The sequence below is a fragment of the Bidens hawaiensis genome, unplaced genomic scaffold (assembly GCF_021521415.1).
Source record: "Bidens hawaiensis isolate Kalapana, Puna unplaced genomic scaffold, B.hawaiensis_p1.1 tig00035541_1, whole genome shotgun sequence".
NCBI classification, from domain to species: Eukaryota; Viridiplantae; Streptophyta; class Magnoliopsida; order Asterales; family Asteraceae; genus Bidens; species Bidens hawaiensis.
Window position 1 is genome coordinate 65,953 of NW_027496191.1, and position 18,201 is coordinate 84,153.

The 18,201-nt window shown below is 36.0% G+C and overlaps 2 protein-coding genes and 1 pseudogene across 2 annotated transcripts; all 3 read left to right on the forward strand.

Annotated features, from left to right (window-relative positions):
• The first annotated feature begins 3,274 nt into the window (after window positions 1-3,274).
• Window positions 3,275-7,056, forward strand: LOC143587524 (protein SOSEKI 2-like; annotated as a pseudogene).
• A 5,290-nt stretch (window positions 7,057-12,346) lies between these two features.
• Window positions 12,347-13,074, forward strand: LOC143587527 (major pollen allergen Lol p 11-like). Its single transcript, XM_077068795.1, has 2 exons — window positions 12,347-12,551; window positions 12,657-13,074. Exons 1-2 carry the CDS (start codon window positions 12,398-12,400, stop codon window positions 12,980-12,982), a joined length of 480 nt encoding a protein of 159 aa, XP_076924910.1. The 5' UTR covers window positions 12,347-12,397; the 3' UTR covers window positions 12,983-13,074.
• Window positions 13,075-14,006: 932 nt separating this feature from the next.
• LOC143587526 (protein DOWNSTREAM OF FLC-like) lies at window positions 14,007-14,640 on the forward strand. The gene is made up of 2 exons (XM_077068793.1): window positions 14,007-14,177; window positions 14,315-14,640. The coding sequence occupies exons 1-2, from the start codon at window positions 14,024-14,026 to the stop codon at window positions 14,638-14,640; spliced, it is 480 nt and encodes a 159-aa protein (XP_076924908.1). The 5' UTR covers window positions 14,007-14,023.
• The last annotated feature ends 3,561 nt before the right edge of the window (window positions 14,641-18,201 follow it).

Genomic DNA, 18,201 nt, shown 5'->3' on the forward strand with positions numbered 1-18,201 from the left:
ACATTCCCAAACCCATACCCGATTATGAAAGCTTGTCCCAAACCCGTCGGGTTTCGGGTTTTCCCATCGGGTTTTGGGTTTCCAATCGGGTTTTGTCAAAATACCCATTGGTTATACCTGGTCCAAAACCCATCAGGTTTCTATCGAAGTTGGACAAAATATAACTAATCGATTACAAATAATGATTGCCATAAAATAAAATGTTTCAAATAATTGCTATAACAAATTTCAACAAATAATATATTTAAAACATTTCAAGTATACCATATATAAATATAGAAAAAGTCATGTCGAGTACATCGGGTAAATGGGTTAATGTTATCGGGTAATCGGGTATATTGAAAATCCCAAACCTGTCCCACGAAAAATTTCAAAATTAATCCCAAACCCGTCCCAAGCCCTAATGGGTCGGGTATTACCCGTCCTATTTATGTCGGGTTTCGGGATTTCCCATCGGATTCGGGTTTCATTGCCATCCTTAGTTTGGGGAAAAAACACGGGTCATAATTCCGATTTCTGGGATGCTTGTGCTTAACCATCTTGACCCATAGGTTTTGTGATATAATTACTAATAACCTTTCTATGCCCACACGGGTTAATTCTAATGGTGATTAATGTCATATCCACTTTAGCTAATTACTAATTAGCTTAACATTAATCTTTAAAATACATTATCTATTTTCAAAATAGAAAATACATATTTTTGTCACCAAGTATTTCTCTTTATTAACATCCACTAAAACAACAATTTACTTGCTATTTATCTTTACAAACGACTTGATTTGTCGAAAACTAAATAGTGGATATAGTATAGATGACACAACATTGCATGAAGTTGCCAAACAAAACATTGATATAAACTATATTATATGTAATCCAAAATATAATATTGACTAAGGAGCATAGTTTTCTTTATACTCATGGTGTTTGGTGTTTGGGCGGCAAAGATAATGGAGTCGAGTCCTTATTTCATACGTTCATATTAGTCGACTAAGCATTCTCGTAGAAGTAGTGGCCATTTTGTTATGATGATAACATCAAAGTCAAATTCGTTTTTTTTCTGTTCAACAATTGGTTGAGGTAGTATATTTTCAGTAAACTATTAAAAGAATAGGTAAGGATTCTTCGATAGATTGGATGGTTTACTCCATTAATTTAATGATTTTTTAAATTAATGAAAAACGAATTAGCATCTAAATAAATCACTAAAAGCAACTAAATAATTCACTAGATTAGCGTGTGACGGGAAAAGATAATCACTACTTTCTTATGATTATTATAACAGTGATTTGTATTTACTAGCTGTTAGGGCTCGGATTTTCAGTATCCTAAGCAAACGATATGTTCAAGATAACTCCAAGATATAGTATCCTCCGAAGATACAGGTATCCTTAATACATTATTGTGCTAACGATTCCACCGCCTTTCTTTGATGCTTATCAGGTCATACAAAGTTCCCATGTGCTTCTAAAGACTCGGACTAGTCGTCAACAACCTCAAAGAACGTGTTAAACAAGGTCAAACGGCTACCTTAAATAAAACGAGTTCAAAAAGGAAATTTTGCTGATTGGAAGGAGTCTGTCATCTCCGGAATTACAGGGATGACTAATCAGGAAAGAATCAATTTTTCCCGTAAAAGTAGGAACGGCTAATTGGAATTTAGTCTTCTGTTTCCTTTATTGTAGGCAATCTTGTTAGCTCCTTCTGTTTCCTTCGAATATATTAATATATATTTTTTTTAATTGTGAGTGTTTTTGTGATTGGAATTTATTTAATGTTTTATTAGTATACTTTGTGGCCTTTTCACGACTTCAGCATCCTGAAACTTTTGGGTCAATTTTGTCAAGTCATAGAATATCAATGACTAAAACTAAAAAAATTTGAGTTTCCAGACTCATCGCGCTACGCGATGAGCCCTAAGGAAGCCCATCGCTATAAGCGATGGAACCTCACAAAAACTGATAATGGCAGCGTCGCGCTACGTGACGACCACACTCCTTTGGGTCATCGCGATACGCGGTGACTAGTTAAATAATCGGAGACACGTGTCAAACCACGTATCAACATGTGACAGTACGTGAGAGGCCATGTGTCACCACGTGGAAGCACCTCGTTATGCTGACTCATCGTGCTACCCGATGGCCCTTCAAACGGTTCTTCGCAATACGCGATGAACTTCAATTTTTTTCCTATAAATGGGGAGTATGTGCTCTGCGTAATAGCATCCCAAACACATAACATCGTAAGTCGTGCCACAAGCCGATTCCCAAAGCCGAAGTTCCGACGGTGTAATCTCTAGTATACGAAGTAAAATAGAAGTACTGTCCGATCAATCTTAAGTTGTAAAATCCAAGTACCCGTATGAGGTAGGGGTTCAGCTTAAGTATTTAATTATTATGACTTAGACGTAGTTGAGGTTATAGCTCAAACCTTGTTTAAATTTAGTGTAAACATAGCTTTTCATATGCAAAGGTTATAGTCAAAATGTGTTTCTTTATACCTAAGAAACACAAGATTTTACATCAAAAGGGTATAGTCAAATTGACGTGTCTTCTTAAAGAAGAAGCCTAGCATAGACGTTTCTTTGTGAAGAAGAGACGTATCATATAGGGATGAGCTCGGTACCGTACTGGTACCGACCGGTACCGAAAATACCGATCCCGAAAATAGCCCAATCTTGGTACCGGTACCGGTACCGTAATATTCGGTTCGGTACTGATACGGTACCGGGACGGTACCGGTATTGAAGGTAAAAATTCGGGAAATACCGGTACCGTACCGTACTGTACCGAAATACCAGTACCGTACCGATCCCAAAACTCAAAACTTTGGTATCGATTCGGTACCAAATCGGTACCGATTTCGGTACCGGAACCGATTATCTCATCCCTAGTATCATAAAATTGGTAAATAAACAAAGAGACTAAAAGTCCAACTATTTTATACAAATAAATAATTTATCAAGGTTAAAGCTATGCTAAACAGACTAAAGGTTTGATGTCAGATCGTTGATCTTGTTATTAACAAAAGGTTTGATCTTGTTATTTACAAATCAGTATTGTACTAATCATCATAAGCAAATGTGAATATTCTCAAACTTTTACAACTCTTTAAACGAGTCATATCAACAAAGTTTACATGAGATTATATATCCCTAAAATTTTATAGACAAAGGTAATCGCTGGTCCTCAGGCAATCGTATACATTTGTTTGGATCCTTACATATGTGGTCTGTCGGTGGGCACACCACACCATGCTTGGTCGTGCGTCCGCAATGACGGGCCGAGTCCAAGTTATACCAATGTGGGGAATGCTCTTGTGTATATTGATAGTTGCTAAGTACTCGAACGTTGCGATGTTTGCTAAGCGGTTTCAACTTGAGCTTGAGTTTATAATAGAAATTTAGAACTTAATTATTTCCATTGCCTCATGACGAGTTGGGTCGCAAGATACCCGTAGGGAATAATTAAGTATATAAAATGTTTTAGCGTCAACGTGTTCACCAGCATGTGTTGCTGACGTATTTTATAAATTGTTTTACATGTAACGAGGATAGAGAATAGAAGATTGTGGTTTATCCGTTAGTAATTGTTTGATTTGGTTTGGTGTTGATCTGCGATGGCTTCATTTTAATTTACAATATAAAAAACCGTATTAACGTTTTGACTCACGGTTTAACCTGAAAAACGTTAGAAGCTAATGACAAACATATGTTAAATGAAATGGTGTGTTTGTGTACAAATAGGATGTACAAAAGTGGATATGTGTGGAATGACTTGGGGGAGAACGATGTTATTTATCCATCAGAAGGTCACGAGTATGTGCTCAAAGCATCTCAACTTGTACCAGGTACTTCTTCCTCTTCATGATTTTTGTATATACTAAACAAATTCTTTTGTTTTTCAAATTTATACTTTTTATTCTTAAAATACTGAGGTGGATTTTCTTTAGGTGACTTAATAAAATAGTATGAATCTAAAATGAACATAAAAACATTTTAAGTTTGTGTTTAAGTTATTTATTAGTTTCACATAGATATACTACTTTACTATATTAATAGTTGCTTGAGTATTTATATAAAAGAAAATGAAGAATGTATATATAGGTAATGAAAAATCTAAAAGGTCAACAGAATTAAAAAAGATATAAAAAGGCCCTCGTTCATATGAGTGAAGAATAAGAGAAAAGTGATCGGGTTAGATTGAGAGACGTGCACACGTTGTAATAGAGTGAAATATTGGCTACGTCGGTTTACAGTGACTTGTTACTTGCTAGTCTCTTGTCTGGTTGTGTTGGTAAATTTTGTTCAATGAAAAAAAAGTTGATAAATCTGATAGGAAAGTAAATACAAGCCACTGACATCTACTTTTTTCTATCCAAGTTAAATTCAACTCAATTCAATTCCGGCAGAAGCAAACTCATTTTCAAATGTCGCAAGCTTTTTATTAATTTCTCTACTGTCCCAGTAAATTTCTTTTCCTTTTTACTATAATTTCTTCAAATATTGCAATACATTATTAATATTTAAGCATATGGGTCCGAATTATACTGTTTTTTTGGATACCTTGTTGGACTTCTAGGGACAGACCTGCCACTGAACAAACAACACTTTGTCTGAAGACACAGTTTTCCAATATTTCTTTTCAGATAATATTTTTTAACGACCAATAAAAATTTATTAATAAACAAGCTAGCAAGCAGCTACACACTAGTGTTATTACCACTAAAACACCAAGGAAAAAGTAATATCCTTATCTCACTCACCCGATTACAATCGAAACCCACGTCAATCCACCCAATAGGCCAATATGACAAATCAACCTTGAACTAAATCTGGCTGACCGCCTTTGTTGTTAACAATATAAAAACAGGAAAAGTTAATGTTTTATTCATATACTTAATAAAAGTTCTATTTATAAATGTTTTTATCTATATTCAACTTAGATATGATATATACAAAATTTGTGTCTCTACCTTGAAACACTTTGGTTGTAAATTTTATCTTATATACATGTGAAATTCCTTCATTTTTTTTATTTACATAAATATGTTAAAAATTTTGAACCACATTTTTCTAAACTATTCATGAGATTTGAACCCCTGCTCTTTATAAATAAAGAAGTCTTATCTAGCGTTTTGATATCACGAGGTGAAATGCGCGCTTGGCATATTAATCTGTTTAGGTTCTATAAGTGTAGGTTCGTATAAAGTCATTAAATTCGCATTTCTATTTACTTTTTTTAGAAGAAAACAGTGAAGTAAGACTAAATAAATTAGTTTTAATCTTTTATTTAAGGATTGGACCATGTTTAGTTGTAAAACTTCAGACGTTTTTCGATATGTGGTGTCCTAGTCAGCGTGAGGCTTTATACAAAAAGTGGTGTAATTATATGAAAGCCCTTGCAATCATTATTCATTAATTAATTAACTTTTAGAATATAAATAATATAAATATTTGATTGATCGGAACTTATTAGGAAAATTGTTGGTTGAAAAAAATGTGGGGGTGGAGCCTTCACCAAAATGCCCAAAGCCAAAACCCCATCCAAAACGTGCAGGGACGGTGTTCCCTGGCACTTTGAGATGGGCATAGCGCTTAGTACACATGGTTTTATAATATTAAAAGTTTTCAATCTATTAATAATATCTTTTTTACCTTTTTTTATAGATAAACACTTGCATGCAGACGAGGCTCAAACAGACGTCCCAAAACGCAAGCCAATGGTATCAAAACGACACACAGAATTCAACGAAGAGGAACTAGACTATGAAGAAAAACGAATAAACTTCACTAACACACCATCCAGATGTTCAAAGGGTATCCGTATATTATCACCACCATCACCTCCACCATCACAGTCAACCACCTCGGGTGAAGCAACTCCACCTCCAAGCGGTTTGAAGACGGCGATCCATACCCAACACTGAGCCGCAACTCAGTGCTGCTTCACTTAATGGCATGTGGTGGCTCAATAGGGTTTAGAGGGAGTAATAAGTCTGATAATAATGTTAATCAGCCACCAAATGCTGCTGCTAGGAAGAGCTGCAGTAGCTCAGGTAGTTTGCATAAAGGAGTGCTGTGTAAGAAGGTGGCGGTGGCCGTGGAAGATGAGATATGTTGCATGTCGGAGAATCCGAGGTTCGGGAAGATGCAGGCGGAGGAGAGGGAGTATTTTAGTGGTAGTATTGTGGAGGCTATGAATGAAGAAAGAGTTCAAGTTGAGCCAATGTTGAACAAGTCATCTTCCTACACTGAAGAAAGGTTTGTCACAAGTTTTATTATTTATATTAACTTACGCTATTGTTTTGTTTTAGCTATTTGATTCATTTTATGTTATTAAAAAATCCAACAAAAATTGGTTATTAGTTTTTTAGCAATGAACTATAAAGCTTCGATAGGCTCAAAATTTTCGATTAAAACACGTAAATTTACACTAAGTACAAAATTTTCCAACGAAAATGTATAAATTTGCATTATTGATCAAAAAAGGGGGCCACACAAGCTACCATAAAGCTTTCGCCCCTGCAAGCAATAGCGAAGCTTAGTGTACCCCCCCCCCCCCCCTCTTCTAATTTTTTTGCTCAATAGTGTAATTTTTTTACCCGATTCCATTCAAAAACTTTTGTACGTAGTGTAAATTTAGACGTTTTCATCCGGAAATTTTGAGTCCGACCCCCTCCATTTATGATTTTAAAAAAATGCGTATTAGTTCCAGCCTTGCGATGCTTTCGTCAAAGCTTCGCTTAGCAATAGAATTTCATCAACTATCAAATTGTAATGGCATAGGCCATGATCATAATTTATATTTTTTAGGTTTTAAGAGAATCTGATACATTTTGTTTGAAGCTTAATTGATTTGAGTTACAAAATGGAATATGAGTTGTTACTGATACAAGTGAGAATTTGATGGTCAGAGGGCCCAAGACAATGGCAGAGGAAGAAGTTGACGATGAAATGAAGAGAGAGAAAACAGTGGCAGGGAAATGCATTCCAAACAGATTCTGCTAAAGATTTGACATGTCATGTACCCGTTGACTTTCTTTATTGACTCTTTGTTTTTTACCCATGGATGAAACTAGGAAATTTATTACGTTTTCCAAACTGGTGAAACTTCACAACTTGTTACATGGACTCCTAACCTGTCTTGTTCGTTTCCAAATATCACTTTTCCTTTTTCATATAAAATTATTTTTGGGGGGTTACTTTTTTCTCTTTGTTGCGTGGGTGGGGTGGGGTATGTACGTCACTCTTTTTCTTTGTTACGTCTTTAATTAAAGATGTGCATTCTGTTTCGATATAATTTTTTCAATATCTAAAGGTAACATAGTGTTATCGACTTATCATCGTTACCATGTGCCACTTTAGTGCTCATATCCCCTACCTTTAAACCTAAATACTTGTATTTATGAATTTTTGTTAATTCTAAACTCATTTTGGTCATTTTTCAGGTCAAACTCACTAACATGTTAACTTAACAGTCATATTTGCGTAAAACATCCGGTTCATACGGGTTGACTCGTTTAGCCAATTTGTTTAATTTTCAGTTTTTTAAATGTGTATCAAGTTTTTTTCTTTTAACAATTTTTTTTTTGTCATCCTTGATTACACTCATCATTTAAAAATGCAAAGCATTATCTTTAAGGTGCTGTTTGTTTTTGCAGACATAAACTGTCTGAAAGCTGATTTCATCTGTTTTCATGTCTGCAACTGAAGATGTGGTCTGAAGATCTGTAAGCTGAAAATATAAGACTGTTTGTTTTTATAAGCTGATACTGTCTGCATAACTGTCAAACTTATCTCACAAGATAGAAGTCATTTATTCAAGTTACATAGAAAATATAATAATAAAATTGTGGCGGCGGACGGTGGGTAGTGGCGATGGATGGTGGTGGTGGACAGTGGGTGGTGGTAATGGACGGTTTTGGTGGGTGGTGGACGGTGGTAGTTGACGGTGATGGCGTCCGACAGTGGGTGGTGGTGGTGATGAACGGTTGTGGTGGGTGGTGGACGGTGGTGATTGGTGGTGGCTGTGACGGATGGTGGTGGTGGTGGTGGTGGTGGCGGACGATGGGTAGTGGTGGTGGATGCTGGTAGTGGCGGCGGACGGTGGGTAGTTGCAGTGGGGGATGGTGGTGGTGGCGTACGGTGGGTGGTGGTGGTGGACGGTGGTGGGAGGAGTGGATGAGAGGGTGGCTTCAAAGGGATAAGAGTATGATTTTTTTGCGAAGATGTTTTAAGCAAGATTTCTTTGCTTTTCTTTTAAGATGAAAGAAGATAACTTAAGATCTGTTTTAAGAAAAAAAACAAACAGTCTTCAATGGTAATGTCTGCGTGCGTGCAGACATTAGCTCCCTTGAAGATGTTTGAAGAAACAACAAACACCCCCTAACACTACTATGGCAATAGACCCCTTTTGAACCCTCTCTTAATAATAGCTACGTATTTTTACGTCAAAATTTTAAAAGTTTAAAATAAAATTGGTATATAGATTTATTGCTTTATAAATCTAAAAATAGTATATGTACCTTAGAATTTAAAAATATTGATACGAAAATAAGTGAAATGTTTTATTTTACAAGCCTGGCCGGTCGTCCAATTGGCGAATACACACGCCGTGTTTGGTTAATATGTGTAACACTATTCTTGGATTCATATAATACTTTAGGTTCTTGCCTGGTTCAACTCACCAATAGACAACTTAAGCACTTAACCATTAATAGGTCCAAAGCGCATGGAAGCATGTGGCCTTTTCCAAAATTAACCGAGATCAACTAATGAACATATAACCTATAATGGGGCGGTTGGTTGGCGGAATATTTTTAAAAAAAATGAAATTTGAATTGAAAATGGAATGGAATTGAATGTTTGGAAATTTATAATGTTTTCTTGAAAATAGAATTGTAATTCTCCTCCCCTTCTCGACTCATCAGCCCATTTGTTATTTTGTAATTGTAATTTTATCATACTAGCCAAAATCAGAATTACCACCTATATAAAGGACCCTAGTTAAATCATTCTCTATAGTATTTTTTTTTCGGGGCCTGTCCTTGGGTAGGGCGAGGCATGTAATTTTTTTGGAAAATTTGTTTTAAATAATTCCAACTATGTCCTATTGGTAAGTAACAGTTTCAACTTAACGCTTGGCTGATGGCGGTCCCAACTAAAGGGGTATTTATTTTAACGGTCCACGTCTAACGGATGACTAACTCCGTTAGTCTGTTTCTGAGTTGGCACGCTAGTTGTCAAAATATTGCTTATGTTGCAGCCTATGTGGCGCAATCTCTTCACTCTCTCTCTCTCTCTCTCTCTCTCTCTCTCTCTCTAATCTGTCGTGGACTAACTCTGTTCATAGACGCCGACAACCACCATTCACTACCACCATTGTTGCTGTTAATCTGCCATCACCATGTCTTCATGATAAAATTCAGGTCAACTTTAGTTCTAGGTTTCCAATGGTGGGGTTTTCATTAGAACTATAGAAACAGATACCAATTCGAACCCAAAATTCATGTTAGTTTATTCCAGATTGCAATTAAAATCTTAGGCCTTTTATTTGGTTGATAAAAACGAGTTTATTGATATATTCATTACCTCGAATGGTGTTATAATTGATAGCCTGCAGAGCCTTGCCGGAGTTCAAACAACCTACTAGAAAAACGACTCTGGTTTTTTTGGATTCAATAACCCACCTGTGATGGTAGTGATTCGTTTACTTGCCGGAAAAACGTGGGTGCAGGTAGGGATATGCGGTGGGAGGGAGGAGCCGGAATACCTGCAAACCTGCAGCACCACCACAACCATATCTAGCACGTCATCGTACTTCAACTTCAAAAACCTACCCCCAGGCCTTAATCTTCTCCACCGGTGAAAAACCTAATGCCAGCCACAGGAAAATTGAACAAGCCGAAAACTAGTTATCACCACCCATAATCTTTTCCACTGGCGGTCCATTGTTATCTCAGAGATCGATTTCATTTTCCAATGTTTTCGGTAATGATTACGGGTGATGACGATGGCGGCGCTAATGCGATGGTGGCTCTTAAAGAATAAACGAGGAGGAACACAATACACATGCATACATACATATTATCTATTACTTTCATTACCATGTAAGCTTCCACATAAGCAATATTTTGACAACTAGGCGTGCCAACTCAGCAACAGACTAACGGAGTTAGTAATCCGTTAGTCGCGGACCGTTAAAAACAAATACCCCTTTAGTTGGGACCGTCACCAGCCAATTGTTAAGTTGGGACTGTTATTAGCCAATAGGGCATAGTTATGATTATTTAAAACCAATTTTCTAATTTTTTTATGTAAAGAAGAAGATGATTTAAAATGTATTTTTCTAATTACGTAATTCAGCAGGTGTGTAGTGATCAAACTCACTGCATGCTATAGACTATTTTTTGGAATACCTTATTGTATAGTACTAAATACTAAATGTAATTATACTAATTAATAGTTTAAAGAAAAATTGCAACTTTAGTTTTTTATTTATCTTCTTTCTCTTTTCGGTAGTTAATTAAGTGGTTATATTTTCAGGACTTTTAATTTTTCAGTTTCATGATCGAATACATTTTATTCTTAACATGAAAACAGTGAGAACTGATTTGTTGCAATTATTAGGTTTGTTTTTATAACTGTTTGCTATTTTTTGTTTGTATTTGCTAATTTCCAATTATAAGACGTTATAAGTATTTGTTGATTTACATTTTGTTGTTATTAAGATTTTTTTCTTATGCTTTTATCAGTATTTGTTGTTATTATATTGTTGCTGATTTTGATTCTTTTGTTGTTATTATTAGGTTTTTTTTCTTTGTTATTATAAAACATTGCTTACGTATATTGGTATTGTAGTTGGTATTGTTTCCTACGTTCTCACTTTTGGTATATTGACATCGTTTTTTACGTTCTCATGTTAAGATTATTTTGTACATAAACCTTCCCTAATTTTGTCAAGCTTTGATTTCATTTTTATTTTTTACATCAGAAAAAGACTATTATTATAATCCTTCACTTGTGGCCTAGTGGTAGGAACGCTATAAGTTTGACTCACACCTGTGTCACTTTGGGTAGATATTGACAATGGAATATTTGAGGTAGGCCTTTCGAGGTTGTTAATTCGGATCCCGAGCCCACTAGGGTTTTCTTACCATCGTGTGTTACGACAGAGAATTATACTCTTGTGGCGGCACATTGACTGTCAATTGACAGCCGACGGTATGGTTTCCCGGGGCAACGCTCAAACCAAACTTTGAAGCCAACGTGGACTCGGTTTAGACAACATAGTCTGGCCAGAGTGTGGTGGCCTAAACACAAAAAGAAAGTCAATGTTCTAATAAAAAAGCTAATATCAAAGTATATACATACTATAACCCTCCGGCTATATGTTTATGATTTCGCCATTGCTTAAAAATATTGAGCTCAAAACCTTTTTTTATTCATATATTTCGTTACTCGTTAAGCCTCACAGGTCTTTTTATTCTGGCTCGGCTGAGGTATTTAAATTCTCGGGGAGCCCTAAATCTATTCTCTGTTTATCTTATCGATTCCGCTTTGCATCGATGTGTATTGTTTTGGTAATATTTTATTTTTCAGGATTACGGCAGTGGCATACAAATAATCTACCACTAAAAACCTTTTTAAGTGATCAAACCACCAACTTGATGATGTGATTTCAATTAAAAAAACTTTCTTTTTCGCAAACCGTAATCAAACCACCGACTTGATGATGTGATTTCACACCCAAATGTGTCGATATGCGATTCAGAAATGTGAATTTATTGCTCTCTCTTTATTACTTAGATCCGGCTTCTATGGCTCACACACTTGTTGCTCCATTAAGCATGCTATTGCACATGCTGCAGATGCCCCCTTTGATTATATGCTGACTTTTGAGTACCAAATTAATGGACGCAAGTTCCACACTACAAAACCATGTCTTTTATATTAACTACAAAAAATGAAAACAATTGAGTCATCTAAAACTTGAAATGACGAAATCAATTAGCAGATCGATCCTAAATTCCTAACATGTTAAAAGTTTCTGTATTTAATTGTTACATGTTTAAAGTATGAGTGAAAATCTAACATCAACAAGTCGTTTTATAGACATTTGAAAACAAATAAACGGCGAATACTGTTAATCAAAATAAAACTAAATGTCTAAATAACATAAGCAATACATTGATAATTCATTCTTGTAATAAATGAAGCAGGTGGCGCATGACTCGGTCACATTGAATACCAATGTCCAGCACATGATCAGATCTCAGTTTGCTGTACTAGATTCAAATATCCAGCACTATTTAGTCCCGCCAATCTCCAACTCCATCTCCACAAATCATTCATACTTTCATCTTTTATTTTCTTCAACCCATTGCTCACGTACCAATGGCCAACCTATTAATCATCTTCGCTCTCTGCCTACTTCCCGCGCTTTCAACCGCTGGCACGATCACCAATAGCCCATTCCAACTCAAAGGCCGCGTCTACTGTGACACTTGCCGTTGTGGATTCGAAACATCTGTCACCAAATACTTGGCCGGTAAATTCATCTTTTTACTTAATTTCATTAACTTGTTTTCTTGTTTGTAGCAAATGGTACTAGAAAATATATTGTGAAACTTTATATTTTGTGATATATATTTAGGTGCAAAGGTTAAGGTGGAGTGCAGAGACAGGGATTCGTTGGACCTGAGGTACAAATTAGAAGCGGAGACCGACGAAACTGGCACCTATCATATGGAAGTTAATAGCGATCATGGCGATCAGAAATGCGAGACCACCCTTGTGAGCAGCCCGGACTCTGAATGTGCTGAGCCTAACATTGGTCGTAACCGTGCTACAGTAATCCTTACCCGCAACAATGGCATGAACCAAAATGTTCGTTATGCGAATGCAATGGGTTTCATGAAGAAAACGCCCTTGGCCGGCTGCACCGAACTCATCAAATCTTACTTTGCCGAAGACATCTAGTTTCATTTCTTATAGTTACTGGTTTTAAACATCTTGGTAAAATGTCTCATTTGCTTAAGAATAATAACACAGTTTAGTGCATGTTATATTGTCCCATTGATCGGTACAATCAAATGTTCTTTAATTTCTCATGTTTGATTAACAAAATGTGTACTTTCCTACTTAGAATCTTTATTTCTACGTTCTAAAAGAGAACAATATAATTTTTTGTTATTAATATTCAAAGAATCATCCAAATTGCGAATAATCGAAACAAAGCATATTATCAAGCACAAAATACGGCCGGGTTTGTTGGACTTAATTGGATCGAGCAACACGAACAACACCGATATTTTGTTAGATAAGCAACTTACAAAAAGAGTCCATTGAAGATTTTCGACTAAGATTTCTGACTTCTTGACTATTGAGGTCAAGATCAAAATGGTACAAGTATCATTATGGTTTGATTTAGGATAAAAAATAGGGGGTTTATTTTTTAATTGTTCTATTATGGTTTAATTTAGGATAAAAAGTAGAGGGTTCATTTTTTAATTGTTCTATGATCCAGTACGTGTAATGCGCAAGTCATTAAGTCATGGACACCCAACTCCACATCAGATGAAAACGCCTTGCACATCAGTTTTTGAGGCGTTAAGGGCGCGAGCATGAGGCTAAACATGGTGTTTGGTGGTTGGGGCTGGATAGTGTTTGTTTGTTTCGTTTATTTAATTATTAAATTAATCAGATTATAATACAACACACTACTATAATTTTTTTTCTTTGTTTATTTTTCATGTGGAATTATTACGTACATTTTGGTGAAGCATTTTTCAACTGCGTGACAGTGATGTAACACGATGTCATTTATCTTTTTTTGAGCTATTACAGTTAAATTAAACGAATTCTTTGCAATGGAATCATGCCCATCCCTTATTCAAGATTACAAGATATATTGATAATTCTTCTGTGTATAAATGAATCTTCGAGATTCAAATATCCAACACTATTTAGTCCCGCCAATCCCTTACTCCATCCACACATCTTACTTTGCTTGAGCCCATCATGGCCAAACTGTTGATCATCTTTGCTCTATGCCTTCTTCCCGCGCTTTCAACCGCTGCCACGGTCACCACTAGTCCATTCCAACTCAAAGGTCGTGTCTACTGTGACACTTGCCGTTGCGGATTCGAAACATCAGTCACCAAATACTTGGCTCGTATAATACATCTTAATCATTTTACTTTATTTCATTTTTATGTTTATTATACCTGAAAATATCTTGTGGGGTTTAATTTTTAAAAAAAAATTGTGAGAAAAGTTTAATGAAACTTTATTTTTTGTGATATTGATCAGGTGCGAAGGTTAAGGTAGAGTGCAGAGATAGGGACTCACTGAACCTGAGGTACACCTTAGAAGCAGTGACCCATGCAACTGGAACCTATCATATGGAAGTTAATAGTGATCATGGCGATCAGAAATGCGAGACCACCCTTGTGAGCAGCCCAGACTCTGAATGTGCCGAGCCTAACGTTGGTAGTGACCGAGCCACAGTCATCCTTACCCGCAACAATGGCATGAACCAAAATGCTCGTTATGCGAATGCAATGGGTTTCATGAAGAAAACTCCCTTGGCCGGCTGTACCGAGCTCATTATATCTTACTTTGCCGAGGACGTCTAGCTTCATTTCTTATGGTTATTGGTAGGTTTTAAACATCTCGGTAAAATGTCTCATTTGCTTAAAAAATCAAAAACACAGTTTTAGTGGATGGTTTGTGTACTTTCCTATGTACCGTCTCTATGATTATACATGCTAGAATAGAATAACATAGATGTTACTGTTAATATTCATAGAGAATTAATAATCTCAAAAGCAAAGGAATCATCAACCGGTTAGATTTGTGCCAAGTATCTTTAGGTGTGAACCAAAAGTTTAACTTCACTTCTTATATCCAAGTCCTAATTGATAATCAAACACGAACAAAATGAATAACTCTTGTCTATTAATCAAAATATATCTCAAAACTAATTACAATATTTCTCTTGATGAATTCACGACTCGGGTCATCTATATATACTAACCAAGCTTGCTAGCCAAGCAAACTTATTCGAACACAAATCAAATAGCTAACTCATAGGAGATAAACCTACTTATCCCTAATCCTTATTCCAACTGACTTGTTGATAAGTCATATTTAAACCAACTTTATCAACTCACGGGTTGAACCTGTTTCTTGGGCAAGACAACAACTGAGCCAACACTTACATAACTCATAATCTTTATTGCAAAACACTAGACGTGTCCCTAATTAATATATAACTCTTTACTTGTTTTCAAATTAACCACTGTTCAAATTAAAACTTTGCTCTACTGCCTAGTAAAGATATAAGATCCGCGATAAACAACCAACTTCTATTACATGGTTCATAAATAACTCTACTTTATATTTTTGAGGCGCCTTTGTCTCGTGATCTATTTATTTCTTTATTGAACTGCAAGAGGGTTATGACGCAGCTTATTGTCCGTTTATAGTCACTATATTGTAATTTGTTCACCTAAGATTAATGGTTGTTTATTGTAAAAAAATCTATATTCTTTTTCTTTATAATATCTTTGTACGTATGTTCTCTACTTGTATTTTTAATCATACATTCATACTATACATATATGTGTTTGATAACTTTTATCTTTTGTTGGTGTTGAATCTCTTGTTAGATAGTGGTAGATCTCTTTCTTTGCTTTCTTTTTTTACATCAAGCTTAACACTTGATCTTATCGGCCTGTCGATGCCACTGAAGGTAATCTCCGTTCACCTAAGTGGCGTGACGACACGTTTTTCACTTTGTCATGGATCAACCGGGGATGTTGATATGAAAGTAATTGATCATAGTTTAATTTGTTTTTAGGAATTGCGAGAGAGGAGTTAAGGAGCTATCGATGAATTTGGGGAGATCCGAGCCAATCAAAACCGACTGGATGTATTTTTGCCACACCGGGAAAATTACACACGATTTTAGGCGTTTTCACTTTGTCATGGATCAACTGGGGATGTTGATATGAAAGTATTGATCATATATTTTAATTTGTTTTAGTTGGTAAGTAATAAACCTAAACATAAAATTATACAAAACTAGAATAGTAAGAAAGGAGTATTTGAAAATCAAAACAGATATTTTTTTTACCAACTAACATGTATATTGTATATTAAGAACGAATTAATATAACTCAATAAAACGTAAACACATAATAGTTAATATTAAATGACTCTCAATATTATATAGAGGGGATACAACTCAAAAACCTTTAATTACACATAATTCGTGTTTTCTAGATGAACCGTAATTCGGTTGCATCTCGTGTGTGTTTCTAATTTCTAACCATAACTCGGTTTATAGAGACTAACATAACTTGCCAGTCAAAACATTACCAAATATAATAAAACCCTAATTGAACCCCATAAACCCATTACATTATTAATGAATCCCACTGGCTCAATAGGTCTAATCTGGTCACCTACACATGTCACACCCCAATCCAGGGCCTAGGAGTATGACCATTAGTTGGTACATGTTTTGTAAATATATCAGAGTAGCGGGTTTATTTAGCGGAAGTCTTTAAATGTTAGAATATTAATTTACATTATCAAAACTACTCGGGAATTAGACAACCGAGTTTCAGTTTTACAAAACCGTATTAATAATAATTCAAGGATTTGCAATATTCAAAAACAAGCCATCTCGAGCGATCTTCTATGACTCCAATCCTTGTATATCATCTAATTACCTGCAAGGGTGGAAAAAAACACGACAGCTATACGCTGGTGAAACGTTGACTCGATAAAACATTTATAACAGTCGTTAAATACAAACATAGTTTTCTGTTTCACAAACTCAGCAGAAATGCCTGTCCATTCCCGGGATTTGTACCACTGCCCTACACACACAATTCAAAGGTTCCCCGAATATATAGCCCCTGTTCGGAGACAACCTTCCCCTAGGCTATATAACCCTGTTGGAGAGCCGGCTATGACTGACTTGGTTTTGTATGCCAATTATCAGTTATGTTTGGATCCAGACACATGTGTATTCGGTCTGAGTTGCTTTTTATTATCTATTTTGTATTATAACGATTTTAGAGATTATATCTCATGCAAACATTTATCAGACTCTTTGTAATAAACAACCTGTCTATTACAAGAGTAAAATCAGTTCAGACCGTAAAAGGTTAACGTGTTCACCTCGTATATCAATGGATAATATCAAACTCCTCTTCTTAGTATGCTTAACAACCTATATTCATAATAAGCATGCATAAGTATCTAGTTGATACTATTCAGCAGACTTTAAGTCTGTTTCAGTTCAGCAGACTCAAGGTCTGATCAGAAGAGTCTGATTCAGTTCAGCAGACTCGAGGTCTGATCAGTAGACTTAATGTCTGACCTAACCTTAATATAGTTATAGTTGTTTTATGAAAATACTTTAAATTTACATATGCCGTTTGGAATAGCACGCTTTGGCCTAATAAAGGATATCACGTTGGCAAACTTCTCCAGGTAAGCAAACGGGTCCCGCGGTTGATTGGGATTTGTACGAATTGCTTTCCTTAGGTAAGAAGAGTCTACTAATGATACCCCCCCCCCCTTCCAGTTACTACATGCCCGTCAACTAGTCGACCATACTAAGATGGAAATTACCAACAATCACCCCCTAATTTCCGACTTGAAATAGGTGGTCTTTGATTTAAACTTTCATCCTTTGACCTGCATGAGTTCACCTATGATATTGACCATCTCGGCTTGCACAACCCTCTTGGTCTTCATCTTATCGGTCTTGACGTCTAGGAACTTCTCTTGATCCATTGATGTGTTCTTTCGGATCTCCCGAACTCAACTACTTTGGAGACACTGTCCCCGACCATTCACTCGGCCGTATGAACTCACATATCCACTCCTCTGGTTGCAATCCCGGTCATATATTCGAGCGAACACCAGTCTTCCTTGATCTTCTTAGTGAGTAACCTTTCCTTTCCGATTGAGCACCTAAACACTTCTTTGTTTACTTATGTTTAATTTTTTTTTCTTTGATTTCGTGGTCACTAGAAATCATACCAACTTTGACTTTTAAACAGAATAACAAACAGCGCGTGACCGCCTTTGTCAATCTTTGCAACAGAAATCTCCTTCGCTGCAAAAGAAGTTTATTGTTTCAACCCAATTCCTTATAATCTACCTCGATCGGATTC

Bases quoted from the DNA above. Each gene is read 5' to 3' on its own strand.
- LOC143587527 (XM_077068795.1), top strand. From the start codon at position 12,398: ATGGCCAACCTATTAATCATCTTCGCTCTCTGCCTACTTCCCGCGCTT. The intron at 12,552-12,656 runs GTAAATTCATCT...ATATATATTTAG, and splicing joins TGTCACCAAATACTTGGCCG to GTGCAAAGGTTAAGGTGGAG.
- LOC143587526 (XM_077068793.1), top strand. From the start codon at position 14,024: ATGGCCAAACTGTTGATCATCTTTGCTCTATGCCTTCTTCCCGCGCTT. The intron at 14,178-14,314 runs GTATAATACATC...GATATTGATCAG, and splicing joins AGTCACCAAATACTTGGCTC to GTGCGAAGGTTAAGGTAGAG.